A 21,418-nucleotide genomic window follows, 5' to 3' on the forward strand; every position below is an offset into this window, starting at 1 on the left:
TCCATAAATAACTTTGAGAAAGCCACCATAAGGAACAAAGTTCATTACAGAGAAAACACTTCAACACTATTGCCCAAGAATCTAAGTGTTTTTTAGTGAGAAAGCTCAAAGAACTTGCATCACCATTGGGCCACTGGGACTCGGTTTCTAGGTCCTAGAAAAAGACCTTTCTTTCTAGAATCTATTCAGAAAATTAAAAATCCATTAGCAGCCAAGTCATCGGAAGTGATACTTTTCTATGATATCATCAACTGTTCTTTCCTTGAAAAGCTTCAAAACATTTACAACACTCAAATCAAAAATGAGTGCCCTGTGCCATCTTCTTTCTGCGTTCAGAGACATCTGGGCTGGGCTGAGTGTTTCTCTCCATGAAATCAGATCCACTTTAGAAAACACCAGTCCTTCTAGAAGGCCTGCTGTGAGGAACCAGAGTTTGGTTCAGTGGGGTGGGCTCTATTTACAGAGAAGGTGACAGTTGGCCATTCTGTTCTTAGCTCAATGCCTGCCAAGTGACCACGAGTTGTACTCACCAGAGCTGCTCTGTCTGGGAGAACACAGATTCCCAGTCTGGAGTCACACTGGGATGCTAGCATGCACAGATGGCCAAAGGAGGACTAAATGTGATAATGGATGTCAAGCTCTTTTAAAACCATAAAATAGGCCACAAATATCTAAGATTATTATGATGACAAACTCAGGAGCAATTTTACTTGGAGAGAAGTAGGCAGCTTGCCTACATCCCTTTAGGCCCTGGAATACCAGCATCATGAGAGCACAGGGAATTGAAATTCTTTATGTTTTAAGTCTCATATCCAATTATGGAATTAACTATCACTTAAAGTGTGTTGTGTGCAACATAAGTTTGTTTGTTTTTTAAAATATTTTATTTATTTATTAGATAGAGATCACAAGTAGGCAGAGAGGTAGGCAGAGAGAGAGGAAGAGAGAGGAAGCAGGCTCCCTGCTGAGCAGAAAGCCCGATGCGGGGCTCGATCCCAGGACCCTGGGATCATGACCTGAGCTGAAGGCAGAGGCTTTAACCCACTGAGCCACCCAGGCGCCCCGATTGCAACATAAGTTTACATACACATACCAGGGTCTTTCAAGAAAGCAAGTTTTAACGGGTGGAGGCCTCTGGGCATTTATTCATGGATGAAGAGAAAGGACAGAGAGAGGAAGAAAAATAAGACTGTAAGGCAATGGGGGAAAAACAGATTAAAGAGAAGGTGGGAGCATCTCAAAACATAGCAGTTATAGAGCAGGGTGACAAGTGTCCATCTGCAATTCCATGAGGAATGGGATGACAATGACCAGCGGACTTTTTGCTCCCTCTAGAAGAGGGAAATGAAATGATCGAGAAAAGTGGGCTCATCCATTACTCATCCTATAGGGGCAAAGTCTCACACGTGATTTTGCCTGACTCTGAAACCCCAACATATTGGGGTGATTCTAAGCAAAAATGTGTTTTTGGCACATTCCCTGAAAATGTGTTTTCAGGATCGGTTGCCGCCTTCATCATTTTTTTCCTGAATAATTATCATGAAAAGGTTTGTACCAGAGTCCTCAGCGTGGACCAGACATTCAGCGTGGCTATGGTCATGTGAGTACTGACCAGGTTCCATCCAGATCCTAGGTCCATTCAGCTACTTGGACTTTGACAGAAATCACAGCTGAAACCATCCTGAATTTCTTGAAGAGGCAGCATCCATACTCATTGCAAGGGGGAAAAAAGGAATTGACACCCATTTCTAAACTACTACATTAATTTCCCTCTTCAATCTAAATTCAGCCAAAAACCTAAACAACAGCTTAAAGCACTCCCACACTGAATGAAATTTCAAATCATAAATGAAAGAAGAGTTTATTGCCTGAGGAGCTGTCTCCAGCCACAGGCTTGCTAATAAAATTCCCCTCCACCTATAGGGGCTGCTATCTAGAAACTTCTCCAGACCGATGCTTGTGAGTCCCCGATATCCTCACTTTATGTCTTCCGTGTCCTTGGGTTTTCCAGAGATGAACAGGACAATGGGACCTTAGGTGCCCACCACCAAGCCCACTGGCTGGAGTGCAACACGTTCTGCCGTGGAAGCACCTGCTGAGGGCCGGGCAGTGGGCAGCAGACCCGAGCGGTAGGCCGGTCGCCGACAGCAGGCCCCACTTCACAACGGCCTCTGATGGGCCTCCACACAGCGAAATGGGGCAGCCCTTGCCAGCAATTAAGAAATAATGGCATGGCACTGGTGCATTTGGCAGAACAGGGTCTTCTCTGGGTCACCTGACTGCCTATTTCGCAGGGAATATGGCCTAGAAGATGGACACACGCTCACTCATAACCCAGCGGGGAGTTATTGTGCTCAGACAGAACACCTGGTTCCAGGTACCGAGCAGCCTCCGGTTTCCCAGCCTCATTACGGGGAATCACCCGTTCCACATCAAACAGAGAAAGGTGCCACCTTCCCTCCCCCAAAGCTGTTTCCCTGGGAGCTCAGTGACAGGCAGCGTGAAGGAGCAGTACCTTTGAATGAGAGACTGAGAAGTAATCACAAGCGAAACAGCATAGACTCCAACGTTTTTTCTTCCCAATCCCCTTCTAAACTAGAACAGGAGGAAAATTCCTTTATGTCTTATCTCTGGAGAGCAACTTTTTCCCTCGGTTCAACCAAGCCAGTTCTCCTCTGCAGCAGGAGAAGGCCATGTTCCGCATTCTCCAACCGGTGCGTGGTCTGCTCCTCCATGTCACCTGGTCTCTGGTAGCAAGGCCCTATCACTCGCCTGGGAAGCTCTCTACCCCGGACTACCCCGTCCGTCCCTGAGGGCACAAGGCAGGACTCCTTCACTCATACGCCGGACTACAGAAGAGAGTAAAAGGGCGCCTGGGTGACTCAGTGGGTTAAACCTCTGCCTTTGGCTTGGGTCATGATCTCAGGGTCCTGGGATCAAGCCCTGTATTGGGCTCTCTGCTCAGCGGGGAGCCTGCTTCCCACCCCCCCCTCTCTGCCTGCCTCTCTGCATACTTGTGGTCTCTCTCTCTCTGTCAAATAAATACATGAAATCTTAAAAAAAAAAAAAGAAAAGAAAAGAAAAGAAAGATAGAAAGAAAGGAGTACAGTACATAAAAAGTGGACATTGTTGAAATTGGGATCTAAGGTTAAATCAATATTCCAACCTGGGGGTCCAACAGATGCTGCCTTCCAGTGAGCAGCGGTCAATAAGGTGCTTGCACTGAAGAAAGGCCCCAGGGAGGTATGGACCCAGCACCCCTTGTCTAGCCCTTTGGATTACTACAGCACATGTGTGCACATGTGTGTGTGTGGGGGGCATGTGTGTGTGCATGTGCACATGTGTGTGTGTGTGCACATGCATCTGTACAATGAGAGGAGAGAGACCAGGCATGCTTGTGCACCTCTGAGCTTGGGATGGGCCCGGCCTCTCGCTGTCCTACCTTGTTGTGATACTGCAGCATCTGAGTGATGATTCTTATCTTCGGGTGGTAGTTCTTTATGGAGATGACTCTGAAAAAGAAAGAACCACAGCTGAGGCGGGGTCTGTCTAACTCTTGGAGTCTGACGGGAACACGAATTTGACCGTACCCAAACAGAGTGAATGCGGGGCCAGCAGCCAGGACCATCCAGAAGGCTTGCCGGCACAGGGCCTGGTTAAACGGTGTCCATCACTGTACCCCATGGCAGCATGAGAAAGAAATCAACAGAATGACCACAGACTGTGCGTGGGGCAGGAAAGAAGAGAGCGGTTCTCTGGTGCCTTGGTGTCGCGTGTGGGCCCGTTTAGTGGCACAGGTGATCCAGAGCAGGGTCAGGGGCTTACTGCCTACAGAGACATCTAAATAAGGCGGCCTCAAGCCACGGGCCAAGGGAGGTTTGCAATCTCACATACCCTGGGGACAAGCCTAGAAGCAACTTGCTCTGAGTCCAGTTCTCCAAGTTAACAACTTGAGACAACAATGACGAATCAAACAACCAGCCTGACAAATGATACTAAACTGTCACACACACAAGGCCACTGACAAAAATGATTTCTGAGCAGGGTTCTTATGTCGGGATCAATGACTCAGCCTTTGATAGATAATAGAGTCTAAGTGAAGACTTTAATGCTGGTGGAAAATAAAAATCCAAGGCTGGCTGGACGGCCACCGTCTGATAGAAAATTCCACTCTCCCTGCCCCCTAGCACCCAGGAAAACTGCCCTCAGTCTATACTGCCGATGAGTCACTGCCCTCCCCCAATCCACCCCTGGCTTCTGCTCCCTGAGACTGGGCTACATATGGAGGAGTAGAAACACCTGGATTCCAGTCCCAATGTACTAAGGAACTGGGTGACCTTCAGGAAATCCCTGGGTTCTTTGTGACTGTTTCCTCATCTGGACGTTGGGGGCAATGGTACCTGCTTTATTTATTTCACAGGCTTTGGTATGAGCAGCAAATGAAAGACCAGATGTGGAAATGCTTTGAAATCATTAAAAGCTCTCGCCACGTGTAAGTTATGGTTTTTGTCATTACCGACTCTGTCAGAGGTGACATTGCACATTTCCTTCTGTGACAAGGAAGGCTAAAGAATGGAATTCCACAGGACGGCCCACCGAGAAGCCTAATCAGAAATGCGAGTGCGTGTATTAGGACCACCCCCACAAACTCTGCACCAAGAAACGTCTCCGTGCGGGGAGAAATGGAGAGAAGGCAGGGAGCAGTTTTATCTGAAAAGCTACAACTTGTGAATTTAGGAAATGGATCGCACAGAAGCCTCTTCCTGCACAAATTCACCCTGGGCTTTTGCTCTTGAAGCAATTCATTTTATTTTTGAAAAAGTGTTGTGTTGGCTCTCGCTTATAACTCAAGGACTTTGAGCTTCAGTCAGCCCTGAATTCCGAATTCCGTTCACTGCCAGAGCGGGGGGGTCTCCTGCATTAGCTCATTTCAAATGACTCGTTGACATTTTAATTTCAAGAGGGGCAGATTGGTCTCATTAAAAGAAGGAGAAAGGAGGATTATACAAATAAGGGAAAGACAGAGCCCAGTTTTTAACCCTGGACTTTCCATTCCTTTTGCTGCCTGGGCCATAGTTCTGATTCTGGTTACTGCATGGCTTCATTACATGTCTGATGCTACCTCTGTCCTGTAATTTTCATGCGGTGGCGTCCCGCCAAACACCCTGGTAACTGACAAGTCTTCATATTGGCCCTACCGCAGCCTGGGCTTAAATGAAATATTGCCATTCAGAGAAATGCCCATTTCCAAACTATTACTCATTTCCATTATTCACTTTTGGAAGGGGCGGGGGGAGGCACTAGCCCCCAAACTTCTCCAGGGATCAACACATTACACTTTCTTTTCTTTTGTTTTTATGTTTGAAAATCTCAAGATCAGGAAGACTAGTTCCTGAAAGGTTACGTTTTTATCATTTCAGATGACATGAAAACGTGGGGAAGGATGGAAATCCTAGTTCAGGAAGGGGGTTCCTCTGGAGCACCCGATGGTGAGCTGTTGTAGTCACTTTCCAGCTGTGACTAGTTTAGGGGGTGGACCCAGGTGTGGACATATGTCCCCATTCCACCACCTCCCGGCAGGCTGGCAAGCGCCATGGGGACAAGAGTTCATGCGTCAACTTCCTTAAAACAACTGCGTGAAAACATATTGCCAAAGAAAAGCGGGAGGAAAGAGAATACTGTGCCAGATGTCGCTTGCCAGACACAGACACCAGATGCTGAGGGAAAGACGTGCTCATCCCCGAAGCACCAGGGGAGTCCCCCACCTACCTCAGTGATGGGAAAGCTCATGTCACTTGGGGCCACCGATTAGAAGCAAAGGAAGGGAGACGGGAGCATGGTGAAGATGCCACTTCCCAAGCCCTCATCCCAGTACATTCCCAGGCTGCAGCAAACCAAGCTGTGGGGAGAGGGAGGTCTGTCTGGACCAAAGGACGGCTGCTCACAATTAGGCAAGAGTTCCTGGGAATGTAGTGGGAGGGAATGTTTTCTCTTAGTTCATCTCTTCTCCAGAAGCATCTCTGTATTATTCCCTTCCAGGCCTCTTAACTCCTCCGCAATGTAGGCCGGAGGGGAGAAGAAGAATCCTAAGGGGCTTTAACTCTCCGGAGCTAAATATCTTTTTTTGTCATTCCATTGTCGAAGAACAGTGTTCTTCTGAAATGAGAAAAGAATAGGAAGTGTGGGGGTCAGCCATGTCAGGTCAGGCCAGGAGATGGCCTTCCATGGGCCTCACCCATTTCCAGGGAGGGCACTGGGTGGTGGTCTCCAGAGTGTGTCCCTGCCCACCCAAAGATGTTCTGTAAATAAAGGTGCTGGGGGGCGGGGGGAAGGGGAGGGTTGGAGTCAAATAGGTTTGCTAAGTTCTCTGTCGATCATTATCTTAGAAAAGCATGTTAGTATTAAAAGCACTGAGAAGGCTTTCAGTGAAGACACTGTTTCATTCTGGGAAACTGGCTGAAACAAGCCCATCAGTCAACCAACTCCTCTTTGAGGGGGATATTAATCAATGCCACAGACACACTTGGAAAGTTCCAACATGGAGCTTCTCAAGCTTGGCACTACTGACATTTGGAGCCAGATAATTCCCTGCTGCGGGGAACTGTCCCCTGTGTGTTGTAGGATGTTGAACAGCATGCCTGGCCTTTACCTCCTGGGATGTGAGCAGTGTCATCCGTTCATTACAACAACCAAGAACATCTCCAGATATCTCTAAGTATCTCTGGCAGACAAAATCACCCACAGTCAAGTCATGGCAGGTCCATCCCCCTTCGGGAAAATGGTACCTTACTTCAAGCCTACACCCATCTCAATCTCTCTTTCCTAGTCCTGTCTGAAACATCTCAAACACAAGACCCACTGTGAGCCCCAGGGGTCCCATCTGCCAAGGATAAGCTTCCTGTCTATGATGCCTTGTGGCACTGCCCTCCACAGCCACAGCACCTCAGCTCCCCCTGGACCTATATTTGTAGAGTGGCTCTGTGGGAAAAAAGTTCCCACAGAGATGATGCTCTGCAGAGAACCTGAAAGGGCAGCCTAGGGGCTGCAGAGCGCCAAGCCCAGAGCCTTCCCTGGCCTCCCCAGTGTTACCTCATTATGTTGGAGGCGTCTTCAGCATCAGGGTCAGCGCAGTACTTGTTGGCAAGGATGAGGCACGCGTCTGCTGACTCTATCTAAGACACGGAAAGGAAAATCACAGAATACAAACATGTAAATAGCCATGCCTGGTTGCAGTCTTTCTCTGTCGACAGCTTTTGGGGAATCTGGTGCTTTGCAAGGAAAGAAAAAAATAATCCAGAGAGATTATAGTTTTTGTCGAAAATGTAGCTCGCAAGTTCTTGTTATAGTATAAACATTTCATCTTGTTGTTGTTCGAGGGTACAACGTGGACCTTCGTAATTATACTTTTCATTTGGCATAGTGACTTAGATGTAATCTTTCCAGATTTCTTTAAATAACAATTAACGAAGCCTTTTAGTCCCTTCTCTGCCTTTTTTCCCTACCAATGGATCTACCCCATCATCTTAATTTTTCTGGTCGGGAAATGGCGTCAGGTGAGCTAAATCCCTTCTCTCAGGTTACCAAGTTAATTGAATAGTCAAGGATTCAGATATTGAGACTCCAAAGTCCTTCATCTGACCTTTTTCACATCTTAACTGTGGAACAGGAGGAAATAAAAGCCCTAAATCAGATAACAACTCAGTATTATTTAGTATTCAATTAGCATTCAGATATTCGAAAGACAACAAATCTATGTATATGAAATGATGTGTTACAGATGACCTCAAAACCTACTGACTTCTCTAAACATGAGTCAAAATAAGATTTATGCCTTTGAGGGAATGATGAACTATGCTAATAATTGCTTGCATCAAATTAGGTCCTTGAACAGTAACTATTTTCTCCAAGTTCTCATTAGATTTCACATTAGTCATAACTTGGATCATGTCTGGATAATATTAAGATTAACTGGACTTTATAAGCATAAGAATTCTTGTTCTGGCTCAGGCCTGCAATCTGTCCGACTTGATAGGTTGTACTTAATAGACCATTCCTGCATTTTGGTGGGAGGCCATTGTTTCCTCCGCTGTATGTCACAAATTGTCTCTAGTTTTCTTTAATAATCCAAAGAATTTACCCAGATCCTTCAGCTTATTCATGTTTGCCAATGACATTATTTACTAAATTATGTAGTGACCACAGTTAGTATTTAGAAGTCAGTGGATTCACAATATGTCTATATCCACTGCCATGCAAATATTGAACGTGTTTACAAAATCTATATAAAACGAGCAAAATAGCAGATGTCACTTTGCTCTATCCTTTTACTTTATAAGCCTCACGTCTGCTTTATAAGAAAATTTTTAACTTAACAGATTTTGGAATGAAAGATTAGCCCTTTACCAAGTGATATCAGATATCTGCATGTTTAGTTTTATGCTTTTAGTCTTTGGTGGCAGGGAAAAAAAAAGGAAGCTAAAAATGTTTTATGGCCTGGCAGAATTTTATTTATACTTTATCCTTCATGTTATGCTCCTTTCCAATGTAAATAATAGATTTCAGAGCTACACAGAGACCAACTTAAGATGGGAATTACTTGATTATTACATTGTATATGAGGTTACCGAATCCGTACAACTGGTCTACTTCCTTGAGGAGTGCTGACATTGAGGGAACTGGCAAAATAACTTTCATTTTATGACAGTCCAAGTGAGGGAAGTAGCCTAGCAAGTGCCAGAGGAAATGAAACTCTGGGACCAGGGAAAGGGGGATGTCAAGGCTGGTGGCATCTGACTTATCTCATTAGGGGTGCAGAGGTGACTCTTGGCCATCCTAGGAGGCATGTGCCATCACCACAGAGTCAGTCCCCTCTCAGATGGAATAAAAGCAGAAGTCACCTCTTACTTCTTACCTTGACTCTTGCAAGATCATGTGGATTGAGGACTGAACCCTGATAAAATTCCACCTGAGTAAAATGTCGTTTGAACAGAGCCTCAAGCTCCAGGTTAGGGGAAATGCTGGCAGGAAGAGAAGAAACAGCCATTAATATAATAGACTCCGGTATTTCTGCTTCTATGGCCTTCTTTCTCTCTGACTTCCAAAGAGAAAGACCTAGGAAAAGGCTTTCACCTTCAAAGCAGCCCCTTTCCTTCCCAGAAATAAAAGGTTCACCCTCGAGAGAAATAAAACCCCAGCCCACTGAAAACCCAAACCATTACCAAGGTAAAATAAAGAGGCTCGCAGTTTTCACAAAGTCGGAGGCCTATGAGGCGAACCGTCTTCAACTTTGTTAGCAACAGAATCCCGACTTTATGAATAGAGAGACGGAGCTGTGACATCAGAGATTAGCTGAAGGCGCTCCCTGGCAGATCCTCCTGCCATTCCCTCCCTCAAAGCCTCTTCTCTGGTTCTCAGCCACATGGACTTCTCATCCCCCAGGGCCTGGATCAAAACATGTCACCTCTGAGCAGGCACAGACCGAGTTAATGTACTCTCGGTACTGCTCTTGATTCACACATGTGTCCACTATTCATCATTCTCGGTGCTGAACTGTCCAGACATCATTCCCATTGGAGGACAAGGATTAAAACACTGATGGATTCACTCATCCATTTATTACTTCTGTGGAGATGAAAGATTTCTACTCTCTATAAGGTATCAGGCTAGGCGCTGGGGAGATGATATTTGGTTCAAACCTACTAGGTTCCAAGAACTGTGTTCGTCCATGCTTGCCTAACATTCATTAAGTACTTAGTAGAAATTATTAATGTTTTCCAGCACTTACTATGCGGCAGACACTGTTCCAAGCACTTGACAAATATTAACTCATTTAAACCTCAAAACAACCCTGGAGGAAGGGATGTTATTAACCTAAATCTTCAAGAGGTTAATTAACTGGGCCATCTACTACATTGCTGACACTGACAGATGCTGGGGACATGAAGGTGAATCCCAGCAAGTAAAGCATTGGCCACTGGCTTGTTGATTCAGTCTCAAGCCATGGGTGAGAGAGAAACCGAGCCCGTGCACATTGGACCAGTATTTGAGACCCATTACTGGTTGAGGCCCTCTTGGGAAGTCTGCCTGGTCATGCAAGAAATGCTGGTCTCTCCTTGAAGCAAGTGCCCGGTGCAATTCTGCCTCCTGATGAAACTGACTTCAGTCAGTGAATATAGGTTAGATGTTGAGCTCTCATTGTTGCACACGTGCTCATCTTGAAATCCCAACCGATATGAGGGCAAAACCTACGTACACTACTTCTCCTGAACCTCCCATAATGCTCTGCAGAGGACAGGCCCCTCAGCTGGTAAGGACAGGCTAAGCACCAAACTGAATCTGTGAGTTCTGCTCCTGCACTCATGGTCTGGCTGGTCCTTTCAGAACTTGGAGAATTCAGTGTTGAGAGGCAAAATGCTAGCACTCAGACATGGTGGTCAGTTTGGTATTCTATGGACAAATGTCAAAAAGAAGGAGATGCACAGAACAGAAGCTTATAGGGAAGTCGAATTCCATGGGATCTCAGGGCAGGATTGAGTCCTGGGCCATCAGCCTGCTATGCAGTCAACACCAACTCATAAGCTTTATCCCTAGATCACTTGGAATTAGTGCTGGCACTATGGTGGCCCAATGTCCATCAAAAAAGATGGTGCCACCCAAGTTAACATGCCTAAGTCTCCAGACTCCCTATCCCTTCGGCAGACTATCTTTTACCTAAAAGGGGATCAGGCGAAGCTTAAAGTCCCAACCATATTGAGCAGGAGAGGTCTTGCTTTCCTCAACTGTACAGCAAACACAGTAAGACCTATCTTCTAAGTTGCTTATCAACCTAATGCATGTTATCTTTCACAATAATAGCAAATATTTATTGAGCACTTCCTGTGTGCCTGATTCTGCTCTGTATACTTTATAAGGATTATTTCTTTTCATTCTCCCTACGGGGTAGAATGAAACCACTGTGATCTCCCTATCTTATGAATGTGAAAACTGGGGCCCAGGGAGGTTAAATAACCTCTTCAGCAAGATTCATATAGAATACTCTGAGTTCACAGCATGCACTTTGACTCCCCGTGTTGATGAAGGGAGAGACATTATGCACGGGCAGGGACCAGCACAGGGTCCTACACTGAGGTTTCTAGAAATGGCCATTGTTGCTGCAGCTGTTAATACTTCATACCCTGCTTCCTCTTGTTTGTGTCTTGCCTGACCACTCTGTCCCTCCTGCCCTTATAAAGAGTCCACACTAGACAGCTAATCATTCCACACCAGAGCCTGCGGACACACCTGGATCGAATTGATCCAGACAGCTGAAGAGACGGTAATGACGTGTTTGACCCATAATGAACTTCACTCTTCTTTGCCAGAATTGCCTCCCCAGAAGCAGGTGCCATTCTCACCACTGAACTAATGTGTTGGTTCCCTTTCCATGGGTTCCATACTGTCCTCTCCAAGGAGGCCATCTGGGGTCATGGCTGATTCAACTCTGCACTGAAACCCCCCAACATGGCGCCCGCACCACCACTCCTACAGACACTCCTCCTCAGGGTGCCTGGTTGAGTGGAAGGTCTCGAAACAGCAGGGGCCCCTTACTTGTGAAGAAAGACGATCTCCACATTGACATCATCTCGGTCCTTGTGCAGGAAGTCCTTCAGGAAGTTGGAAACACTCTCCAGAGTGATGTGTCCGCAGACCACAATGTGCCTGAACAGGAGAAGCCAGTTAGATGGGGCTAGCCCCGCGCTGACCCAGCACCCACCCCAGGCAAGACAGAGGAAGCGCACAGCTGCAGGGAAGCATTGCTCTCCTCCCCAGACCTCCGTGAAAGCCCAGCTCCCATCCCCAGAGGGCCGTGAGGCAAAGCAGTGGCGCTGGCAGGTGCTCAGAGACTCCTTGGCAGAAAAGGCATATGGCTTCTCACCTGATGCTGCACAAAATCCTATTAAAAGCCCAACCGTTTGGCCAAGTGGTTTTATGCATTGAACAATAAGTGACATTATGCTTGTGCTTAAATGCTGCATTATCAAGTCCCTTGCAGATTCATATCTTTCCCTTTCTGCCCACAAAGCGTCCTCTTGAGAGATTTACCGAATGAGTCTTGGTTTATGACATAGAGCTTATCAGGTAATGAGATAACAAATCTTGCTGAAACGATGATTTTGTGTGTAAGAAAGCGGACTTTTATCAGGGTGGCTAATGTGCGGCTTGACACGTTATGGGCTCTGCTGGCCATAAGCAGTAAAAAGGAAATTTTGCATTTTTCCGCCATAACTCCTCCGACAATGGGGGCATGTAACACTTTACAGTAAGTGAGCATTACTCAGGGCTAAATGGGGATGGGACGCCTATGGAATCGCAGATCACGCCACAAGCTGTGCATCCCCAGACAGCTGCTTCCCTGGGCTGCCCAGGACTTCCACAAGAGCCACAGCGTTCTACTTCAAGATGGGGAGAAGCTAGAAAGGGATGAGGCAGGAATGGTTTGCCTTGATCCAGCAAGGTTTGGACTTCTGTTTCCAGAGATGGTGGCTTCCCCTGGAGAGATGAGCCTCTCTTCCAGAACTGCTGGGACAATCATCCTACCCAACATCTTTGGGCTCCTGGACCCATCTGATGAATCTGAAATCTGAACCAGTCTGGCTACCCGGTGGCCCTTAACATTTAGTATCTGACGCTCCATCAGGACTAAGCCCTTTGGTGCAAGGGCTAGCCCCATGACCCAAATCTGGAGCCCGACTGTGGAGAGGCAATCTTCTGGCTTCTAATAAGAAGACCATAGCAAGGGGCTCAGCCCAGGTCCCTGTGCCTCTCAGGCTGCTAGGGACAGAGGCTGAGTCCCTGCCCAGGTTCTAAGGCACGGGCAGGGGGTGAACACTGAAGCACGTAATTTCGTGGGAAAAAATTTTAGAATGGCTAGGCCCCCTGCACCTCATAATTGCTCGGTGCACATTCCAACAAGGCAGAAAGCTCATTGGCTGGAGGCAGCTCATAATGGGAGGAAGTGATGATTGCTTATGCAATGTTCCATTAGATGCCATTACAAGAGCCTGCCCTTTCGCTGTAATTTGGTGCTTGACTAAGTATGTGAGAATAAGGCAGTCAACTCATTGGTGAAAGGATAATGATGCAGAACAAAGAGTAAATCAATAATATGCACAATGCAGTTAATAATATCACCATTATGGACTGTTATTGTTACGGTGCCACACTCACTCAGGGGCCGGGCAAGCAAAGGCCATCCTGGGAAGGAAAGACTGTCTGTGGGCTGCCTCAGAAGAGATGTTCCAACACGATCACTTTGTTTTCTAGCCAGGACCAGCCAGGTTCAAGGAGGTCCCCTGGCCACCTCTCCAAATGCCCCACACCCACATGACTAACTCCCTCTAGAAATACATCGGGGGTCAGAACACGGGACATGAACCAAACACTTGGATTACATACATTTTTATCCTGCCATCTCTTAAAATATTTCTTGTAGCACATGAGCATTTATATGGACAAAAGAGGCCGTAAAGGGATTTGCATGTTTTGCATAAGATTTCTGATTCTGAATTTGCCAGGGGTGTTCAGAAAGTGACCAAGACACAGGGTGTCCTGATCTGACATCCAGGGCTGCATGGGGACAGTTGTAATGTTTTCTGCCCACAGACTTCCATGACTGCAAACAAGGCCAGCATGAATCCGATGTATGGGCACCTCCACAGGACACATATGTGGTGGAGGCCCTCCCGTTCACCTGGATGTGAGAATAAGCCAGACAGGATCCCTTGCTCTGCCACCAAGGATGTGTGTGATCTTGGGCAAGCTCCTTATTCCCATCCAACAGATGAGGGATCAGAGAAGTTAATGCCACCCAGCCAGCTTCCTGTCCCAGGCACAGCAAAGCTCAAAGTTCTATACCAGTAGAAGCCTGGTGATTATTCACACTTGGACTCGAATCAATGATAGGTCCGGGAAAATGCCTGAACATTCATCCTTCCCATCCTGTACGCAAAGGACTGAATGAACATCTGCCAGCATTCCCTCTCCCTGTTCTGAACTCATTCATCTCTAGGACAGATGTGTGAAAAGTGGAAAGGAAGGAGATGAGTTCACCCTCTCACCCTTGAATCAAAGGCCCCGTCAGCTGATTTATTCAGCCTTAGAGAGAGTCAGGGTTCTCTTAGTTGAAAATGTGCTGGGTACATATAAAATATATTCCAATGCAATCAATATTATCCCTTAAGCCTTTAATTAGCTCTCAGTTCTCTTAAGAAGTAGACAAATGCAGGCAGGAGAGGAGAGAAAAAAAAAAAAAAAGGATTGACTTTTCTCATTTGAGGCTAGCTGTCCAATACCATTCTAGACAATTGAGAATATATATCTTTTAGCTACAGCATGATTTCTGGGGTGGAGAGCAGCCTTTATCAAAAAGGGAGGAAAAAAAAAATCTTCCTTCCACATAATTGGTATTTTTGCTCAGAAAAAGCGAGATTGATTGAAAGCAGATTGCCTTTTTGCCCAAGGAGAGTTATTAGGCACATTATCATGGCAACCTTGGAGAACCCATATTGTTCCAATCTGTCCTATATCTGATTTGAAGATTTATGACTTCCCCCCTTTGTGCCAATAATCATTTCCCTCCATTTTGTTTTCCATAGAGTGGAAGTTATCAAGAAGCCCACATATTGAACATGTTTGAATGCAGTTAGAGTTGATGGATGGGGAGAAGTCCCCTCTCTAAGTCAGCATCTGCATTAGAAGACCGGCTCCCACCAGCCTGTGTCTGAGGGAGCACGGGGGGCCCTGAAGGAGCACAGAGCGACGGATGGTGAAAAGGGAAAATTTACATTCCAGAAATATTATCAGGACTTTTGAAAATTCCAGGAACCAGAGTTGGGGGAAGGATGTTATTGCAGGGAAAAGAGAAGCATAGCTTGTTGTATCCCCAGTGACTGAAAACACAATTGAAAGTATTCTAAGACTGGGAGCAGGGTGTGACTGCCTTCGCGCAGAATGATGGTTATTCACAGTGCACGATTTGAAGGATGCCAACAAGATCCTCATCCAAAATTATCTGTGCCCGATTCCATGACATCTACTATGTGAGATTCATACTACAATAGCCCTGTGTTAGCTCAGTTCAGACACTAAATAACTAAATGGTCTTAGGCAAGGTACCAATTCTGTATTTTACAATGATAAAGTTAGAGTCTTGAAGGGGCTGGAGTTAGTACCTGATTCATGAGGTTATCTTGAGGATTTATTTAAATAGATGATGGCTATTGGAAGTATTATTAAATGGTAGGATTCATGTGATATCTATAAATCAGTAGGTAACCGATGTAAAGTTCTGCAGGGCCTCTCGAATCCCATCTGATCCTCAAACAACCCTACTTTCTACAACCTGCATCTTTGCAGATAACCTCTCTTAACCTCAATTTCCTTAAGCTGCATGCCTGACATCCCACAGCAAGAAAGTGACTTGCCCAGGATGTGACCCAGGTCTCTGGCCCTAAGGCTCACTGGGATGAAAGTGATGGGTGCAGAGAGCAGAGGCTGGAGTATTTCAGCTTCTGCTCCTTGACGGCGGGCAGGGCTGGGCCTGCAGCATGTCCTCCTCATCACAGAGCGGAAGGGAGGCTGAAGAGATTCTCACTGGGCCAGGAGAGAGGCTTAGCCTGGGAAATAGTATGGAAAGAGATGATTCTCATTTAAAACATCCTCCTGTTATAGGATCACTCAATGTTAGCTGCACATGCTCAAGGCAACAAAGGCTGAACCATGGCAGAAACTCTAACCAGGTTCTTTTACACTGAAGCCACGTTATTTGGCAAACCAAGGGATGGCAAGGTGATGCAGATATCCATCTTAGACATCATATGCTATGTCCAGCCCAGGACTGCCTCACCAGCCCAAGGATCCTGAAGGTAAACAATCCACTAGGGTGGTAACTAACACTATTCCCAATGTGGCTCTAGATTTGAACTTCTTTAAACTATTGGCATTCTTAATGATGGGTTTCAACAGGGCCTGGTCATGTGGTTTGTGAAGACGGCCAACAACCTAAATCAATAACCATTTCTGATCTAATGGGACTTCTTTGTTTTTAAAATTTTGTCAAGTTCTCTAAACAAATCTTTCTTGGGATAAACTAATGTTAATGGTTGGATTAAAGGATTCCTCTCCGATGCATGAAGAAGTGTCTGAAATGCTAGAATAGTAGCAGATGGCATTTTGTGTAATGGAGTTGGTCATCCAGTGTAAGCAAGTACGCCTGGTTTGGGGACAGGGATCTGTAAACATGGGCTGGACCGAATTAGGTGTGGGAAACCTCACGTGTCATGGAGCAAACATGGCATCAGTGGTTGAGTGTAACAACCACAATTAAGGATAGTGCCTGACTATTAGCCACCGTATCAGGGTTTATCAAACTATCAAGTGCTTGTTTCATGGGTACATCTTCACTAAAAGAGTATGGATGTGCTTCTCCCATCATTAAGCATCTCCACTTTCAGAATGAAATCCCAGGCATTCTCCTCCATCAGTCTACCTCCTTTCCTGGAGATGGTGGAGGGAAGCCAGGATGCCCCAGTTGAGTTGGGACATGTTTCAGAACACAGTTCCACTGGTGCCTTTCAGAAGGGACAACTTCGGAGAGGTGACCTAGGGCACAAGGCATAAGAGAGGGATGCCGAGGGGCAGGGGGGCACAAACTCTTGAAGGCTCCAGTGAATGAAGACTCCAGAGACCCACTGAAGTTGCGTTGAGCTAAATGAGAACTAAAAGTGTTGCTTAGAGCCAGTAACCTTGAAAAAGGGAACTGTGACAGCGATGGGCCCCACTCCACAGACTCACATCATCTTAGTATCAGAATGGCCCTTCCAGAATGTTTAGTCTAGTGCCTCCACTATTATTTTAATGTGGAAACTGAGGTCCAGAGTTTCAGAACACAATGAGGGGCAGAGCAAGTGCTGCACTACCTCCTTACTTTAATGCCTTCTAGAGAGAAAGAGGGCTGATGTTGCTAAAAGGAGCCTGAACTGGGAATCAGGAGACTGGGGCCAGTCACTACAAAACAAAGGGCCCAGACAGAGTGGGCTGTACCCACAGACACTGATGGATTCCCCCTACCAGAGTTCCAGCTCTCTGCCCCTTCTAGTTCATGCTACCAGCGTATCTTGTCTAGACGTCTGCAGTACTTCCTAATTCAGTTCCCTGCTCACCCTCCCCACTATTCCCACCCCTTCGAAACAGCCAAAGAGCAGGACTGAGGCAAATCTGACTGCATCAGGTCCCCCCATGGGGCAGGGAGGTCTCAGATCTCTCTTTAGCAAGAGCCTCATTCTAGGAAGACAATGTAAAATGCACAGCTCTGGGCTGTTTATTTTTAAAGATACTATATCCATTTTTACTGGAACAAGTATAAAGAACTTAAAAAACCCATAGCTATCCTGTCACAATAAATCACACAGAGTAAATTGAAAATCCTATACAGCTTTCCCTGAATACATTGTGCTCACTTTGTCAGAGAGGCAGATGAAACGTGGCATATATTGATCTAGATGTCTCTGTAAAACTATAATATTTATATCAAATACATATGCTAGAATCTCTTCTGTCTTTCTGCTGAGACTTCTAATCATGCTCTTTCCACCCACCCCCCTTCCCCCCGGCCACCATTGGTAGCCACCAGCTTGATGGGAATGAATTTTAAGAAGGACTTGTCAAGGCAATTCAGCAGCATTTTATCATGCAGAAAGCAGGGTACAGGTGGTGAGAGGCCCTACAACTCAAATCACACAGTGGTCAGTACTCCATGTTGTCCCTCCAAGGTTGAATTGGAACCATTCAGTGTCCACACAACTATTTCTCCAAGACGCTCTCATTCAAGCTGAGGTTTTGGCAGATTCTGGCCTTGATGTTCCATTGTCACCTGTGGTGCTTTCTCTGGCTGTTTTGTCACACAGCCTGACCTGGTTTGGGTTGTGTCCTTCAGGGTGACGGTTACCGAGGCTTTCCCCTGAGGTGCAGGACCCCACTGTCCAAAAGGAAGAAAGCTTATCCACCTCCCGCCTTCCCACTTCCTCCTGTATGGAGAGCCTGTTCCACAGGAACAGACTTCCACGTACGGGAGTTCACCTTTGGCCAACAAACGCTAGTCCCAGGCTGTGTGGCTCCCATCCTTCCACCCTACCTTGAGACCTGGCTCAGGAACCCCAAAGCTTGCTGGGCTTTCTGGAACTATGTACTGACCAAGAGGCTGGTTGGTAAAGTGTGCTTGTCTTGGCCACCCTCTGCCACTGCAAGTGTAGAAGAAACCTAACGGTTAATCTCGAGCCTGTCAGATCACTGGCTGCTTCTGCCACCTCAGATCTACGAACCAGGTTCTGCTAACTTGTACAAGAATAGTCCACGTAAGGAGGACAAAAATAAAAACAAAACAACTGGGAATGTGTCTCGAGGCCACAATGTCAAACCCTGCCTGTAGCCACTTCCGGTTAACACAAATGTAAAAAAACAAAACCAGCAAACGAAAAGCCCAAGGAGGTTTAGAGATAAGAAAATCTCCTACCCAGGGCCACAGCTAGTCCTTTGCTAATTACAAAGAGAGGAAATGCCTTCTCCCTCCTAGTGAGGAAGAGAATAAAGTAATCATCTCATCCAGCTGTCAATAGAGCTATCGTGGAAGAGACAGGCTGTTTTGCTGTTTCCCTCAACAAGGGCAGAAGGCTGAGCAAATAGTCCCCAACAGCGCAGCAAAGGCACCTCTGTAAAACAGAGCCCCAAGGTCATGGGACGGACTCCTGGTAGCTCCCTCAGTGAATAGGGAGATATCCTGACCAGACCATAACTTTCTGCACAAAGCATGTGCCTCTTCCCATATGCAGATGGTCAGGACGTAACCCACACCAGAGGAGTCTGCATCTATGCCTCCCACATCCGACATCATGATTAGGTCTCCACAATCAGACCACACATAAGGGATGACCACACCTCTTTCGTAGCTTATTGCTACAAAGGAGCTTCTGTCTAAGTCTTAAAAATAAATTCTGAGGGGCACCTGGGTGGCGCAGTTGGTTAAGCATCTAACTCTTGGTTTCAACTCAGGTTGTGATCTCGGGTTCATGAGATTGAGCCCCACATCAGGCTTCAGGGCTCAGCGCAGAGTCTACGTGAGACTCTCTCCCTCTACTGCTCACCCCAAGACTCTCAATCTCTCGCTTTAAAATAAATACATTTTTAAAAATAAATCAATAAATTCTGACAACCGCAATGTAGGAGGCACAGCTTATATTGACCTGTCCAGCAGGTACCCTCTCTTCTGTCAGTGGTACCTCATTTTTAATTTGTGGAACCAGTCCTCTCTAATCAGATACAGCCTTGGGACCTTGAATCAAGGTGCCTTGCCTGAGCTAGGCCAATCAATGCTTCTCAGTCTTGCATGGACTGACCTAAGTCCCGGTGGGATCCCTCCTGCCTGAAAAACCCTGTCATGACCATCCCTGAATTTCTGCTTGCCTGGCTCAAACACGTCCTTTCTGAAATCTTTGCTCATCAGCTTTCCTCTGAATACCTCTGTAAGGTATTCTAACCTTCTAAGAAAATGCCTTTTTTGCTTAAGTGAGCAAGAATCCATTTCTGTTACCTATAACCAACGAGCCCCCCCACTGGAAGAGCCACTTAATTTTCACGAGGACTCAGTAGGCTGGTGGTGTTTGGTTTCTTTCTCTCTCCTCTTTTCTCTTCCTTCTTGGAAGAGGACTTATACAGCCATCTGAAGTAGGCAATTCCATACCTACCTGGCTCTCCCCAACACCCTTGCCCTTCCATGTTTTATTCATCCCATGACTGCAGGCTTGGTGGCCTCTGGCCATTTTCAGGTAAGTCGGTCTTGCTTTGACCTGATTCTTCCAATCCTAGATGGTGCTCTGCTCTTACAGAGAAATCAGGGCGCTGAACAGCGCTCTCTTGTTGTAGATGAAAGTAGATTTGCCTGTCTCCACTGGGTGGCGCTGCTTCTGAACACAAGGGACCCTGACAAGACAAGACTAGGGCAAAGGTGAACCACACCCTCCGGGGATAAAGGTAGAATAGAGGGAAAACAAGTTCGAGCAAAGAAATGGTTCGTTCTTTGGCCCTTGTGGAGGGGAGGTATGTTAGCTTTGATGTAAAACGCCAGCCCCACTTCCCTGCCAACATCCCTGGTAAATCATGCACCATGGCCCTAGGGCAATCTTGTTGGGACTACTTTCCCATAAAGACAATCAAGTTGACACATTGTGGCCCTGTTCCCCAGTTGTACTCAAGGGTGTGGCCCCAGTCAGCCCACACCGCTAGCTATCCAGTCCACCCTGAGTAGACCCAGCATTCTAGCTAGCTTCCAGCATCTGTTATACACATAAGAATTGGGAGGAGTCCACAGGTTCCAGGGCTCACTGAGGCATAACACACCACCGGGGGTCGCCATAGAGGATGAAAAAGAGGGGGTTTGGGGGAGCATCAGCAACTTCCCCACCCTCTCAAGTCACTCTGAATCTATACTGGACTGGGTCCACCATTAGATCTACAGGTTTTGGGGGGCACAAGTCCCCCTGCTATCTTTGCCCCAAACTAAAGTAATGGGTACGTTTTAACAATATGAATTATCAACTGCTGTTAGAAGCACTCCCTCTAAAATGTCTGCAGCCTTCATGATTTCACTGAAGAAGATTCCTGCCAAAAAAGCATTTCACTGGAATGATGCTCCTACATCATCAAGCTTCTGTTTAGAAGCTTGGATGGTTCCGATGGGTCAAAGTCTCAGGTAAGCTCCAGGAAGGCATAATCATGTGTTCTTGCACATCCTTTAACCACAGCACTTAGCACAGTGACTAGGGCACAGCAGGGGCTCGCATACTTGTAAGCTGAGCAAACATGCTGGGATGGGAACTTTCCTAAATCTGTTCTACAGCCCAGCTGGCATTTGCCTTTGAGGTCTGTAGTTAAGGTCACAAAACCTCTCTCAGAGATGGTCACGAACCTGTCTCTGAATGTCCTCCCTGTCCCCTAATTAAGAAGGCACACAGAGGGGAGATAAGATTGCCTTTACTGAAAATCGGTACCCATATCTGGAGCCGTCCCCACGGTTCTGGAGTGGGAGCAGGTCATTGTTACGCAACACTCACACTAGATGTGGGAGTTTGAACCCTGAGAGACACAGAATCAGGTTTCCATAAGCCTCACACTGCAACAGCCTCTAAAGTTCTTTTAATAGAAAGAGACAATGGGCTTGGACAGTTGAAAGTTTCCTGGTGCATGACGGCAGCATCAGTGGGACAAACCCCAAGTCTACTAGGAACCATGGTGCACAGCTCTGGAAAGACTTCTCTCACAATGCAGGACATAGCAGGAAGGCAGAAAACGCAGTGCAATGCGCTCTCCAATGGTGGTGTTTCTTCTCTAG

General features: G+C 46.5%; 1 protein-coding gene across 25 annotated transcripts in view; it reads right to left on the reverse strand.

Annotated features, from left to right (window-relative positions):
- KCNMA1 (potassium calcium-activated channel subfamily M alpha 1) overlaps positions 1-21,418 on the reverse strand; it is a 730,733-nt gene that overhangs the window by 201,731 nt on the left and 507,584 nt on the right. For all 25 annotated transcript variants that reach the window (XM_045083539.1, XM_045083521.1, XM_045083540.1 and 22 more), the window contains exons 10-13: positions 11,587-11,697; positions 8,912-9,017; positions 7,090-7,172; positions 3,443-3,512 (exon numbers count right to left, since the gene is read on the reverse strand). In XM_045083539.1, coding sequence (XP_044939474.1) covers positions 3,443-3,512; positions 7,090-7,172; positions 8,912-9,017; positions 11,587-11,697 — 370 coding nt within the window. The remainder of the gene's footprint in view (positions 1-3,442; positions 3,513-7,089; positions 7,173-8,911; positions 9,018-11,586; positions 11,698-21,418) is intronic.

Source organism: Mustela putorius, unplaced genomic scaffold, assembly GCF_011764305.1.
Source record: "Mustela putorius furo isolate JIRA1106 unplaced genomic scaffold, ASM1176430v1.1 tig00000698_pilon_pilon_pilon, whole genome shotgun sequence".
Classification (NCBI taxonomy): Eukaryota; Metazoa; Chordata; class Mammalia; order Carnivora; family Mustelidae; genus Mustela; species Mustela putorius.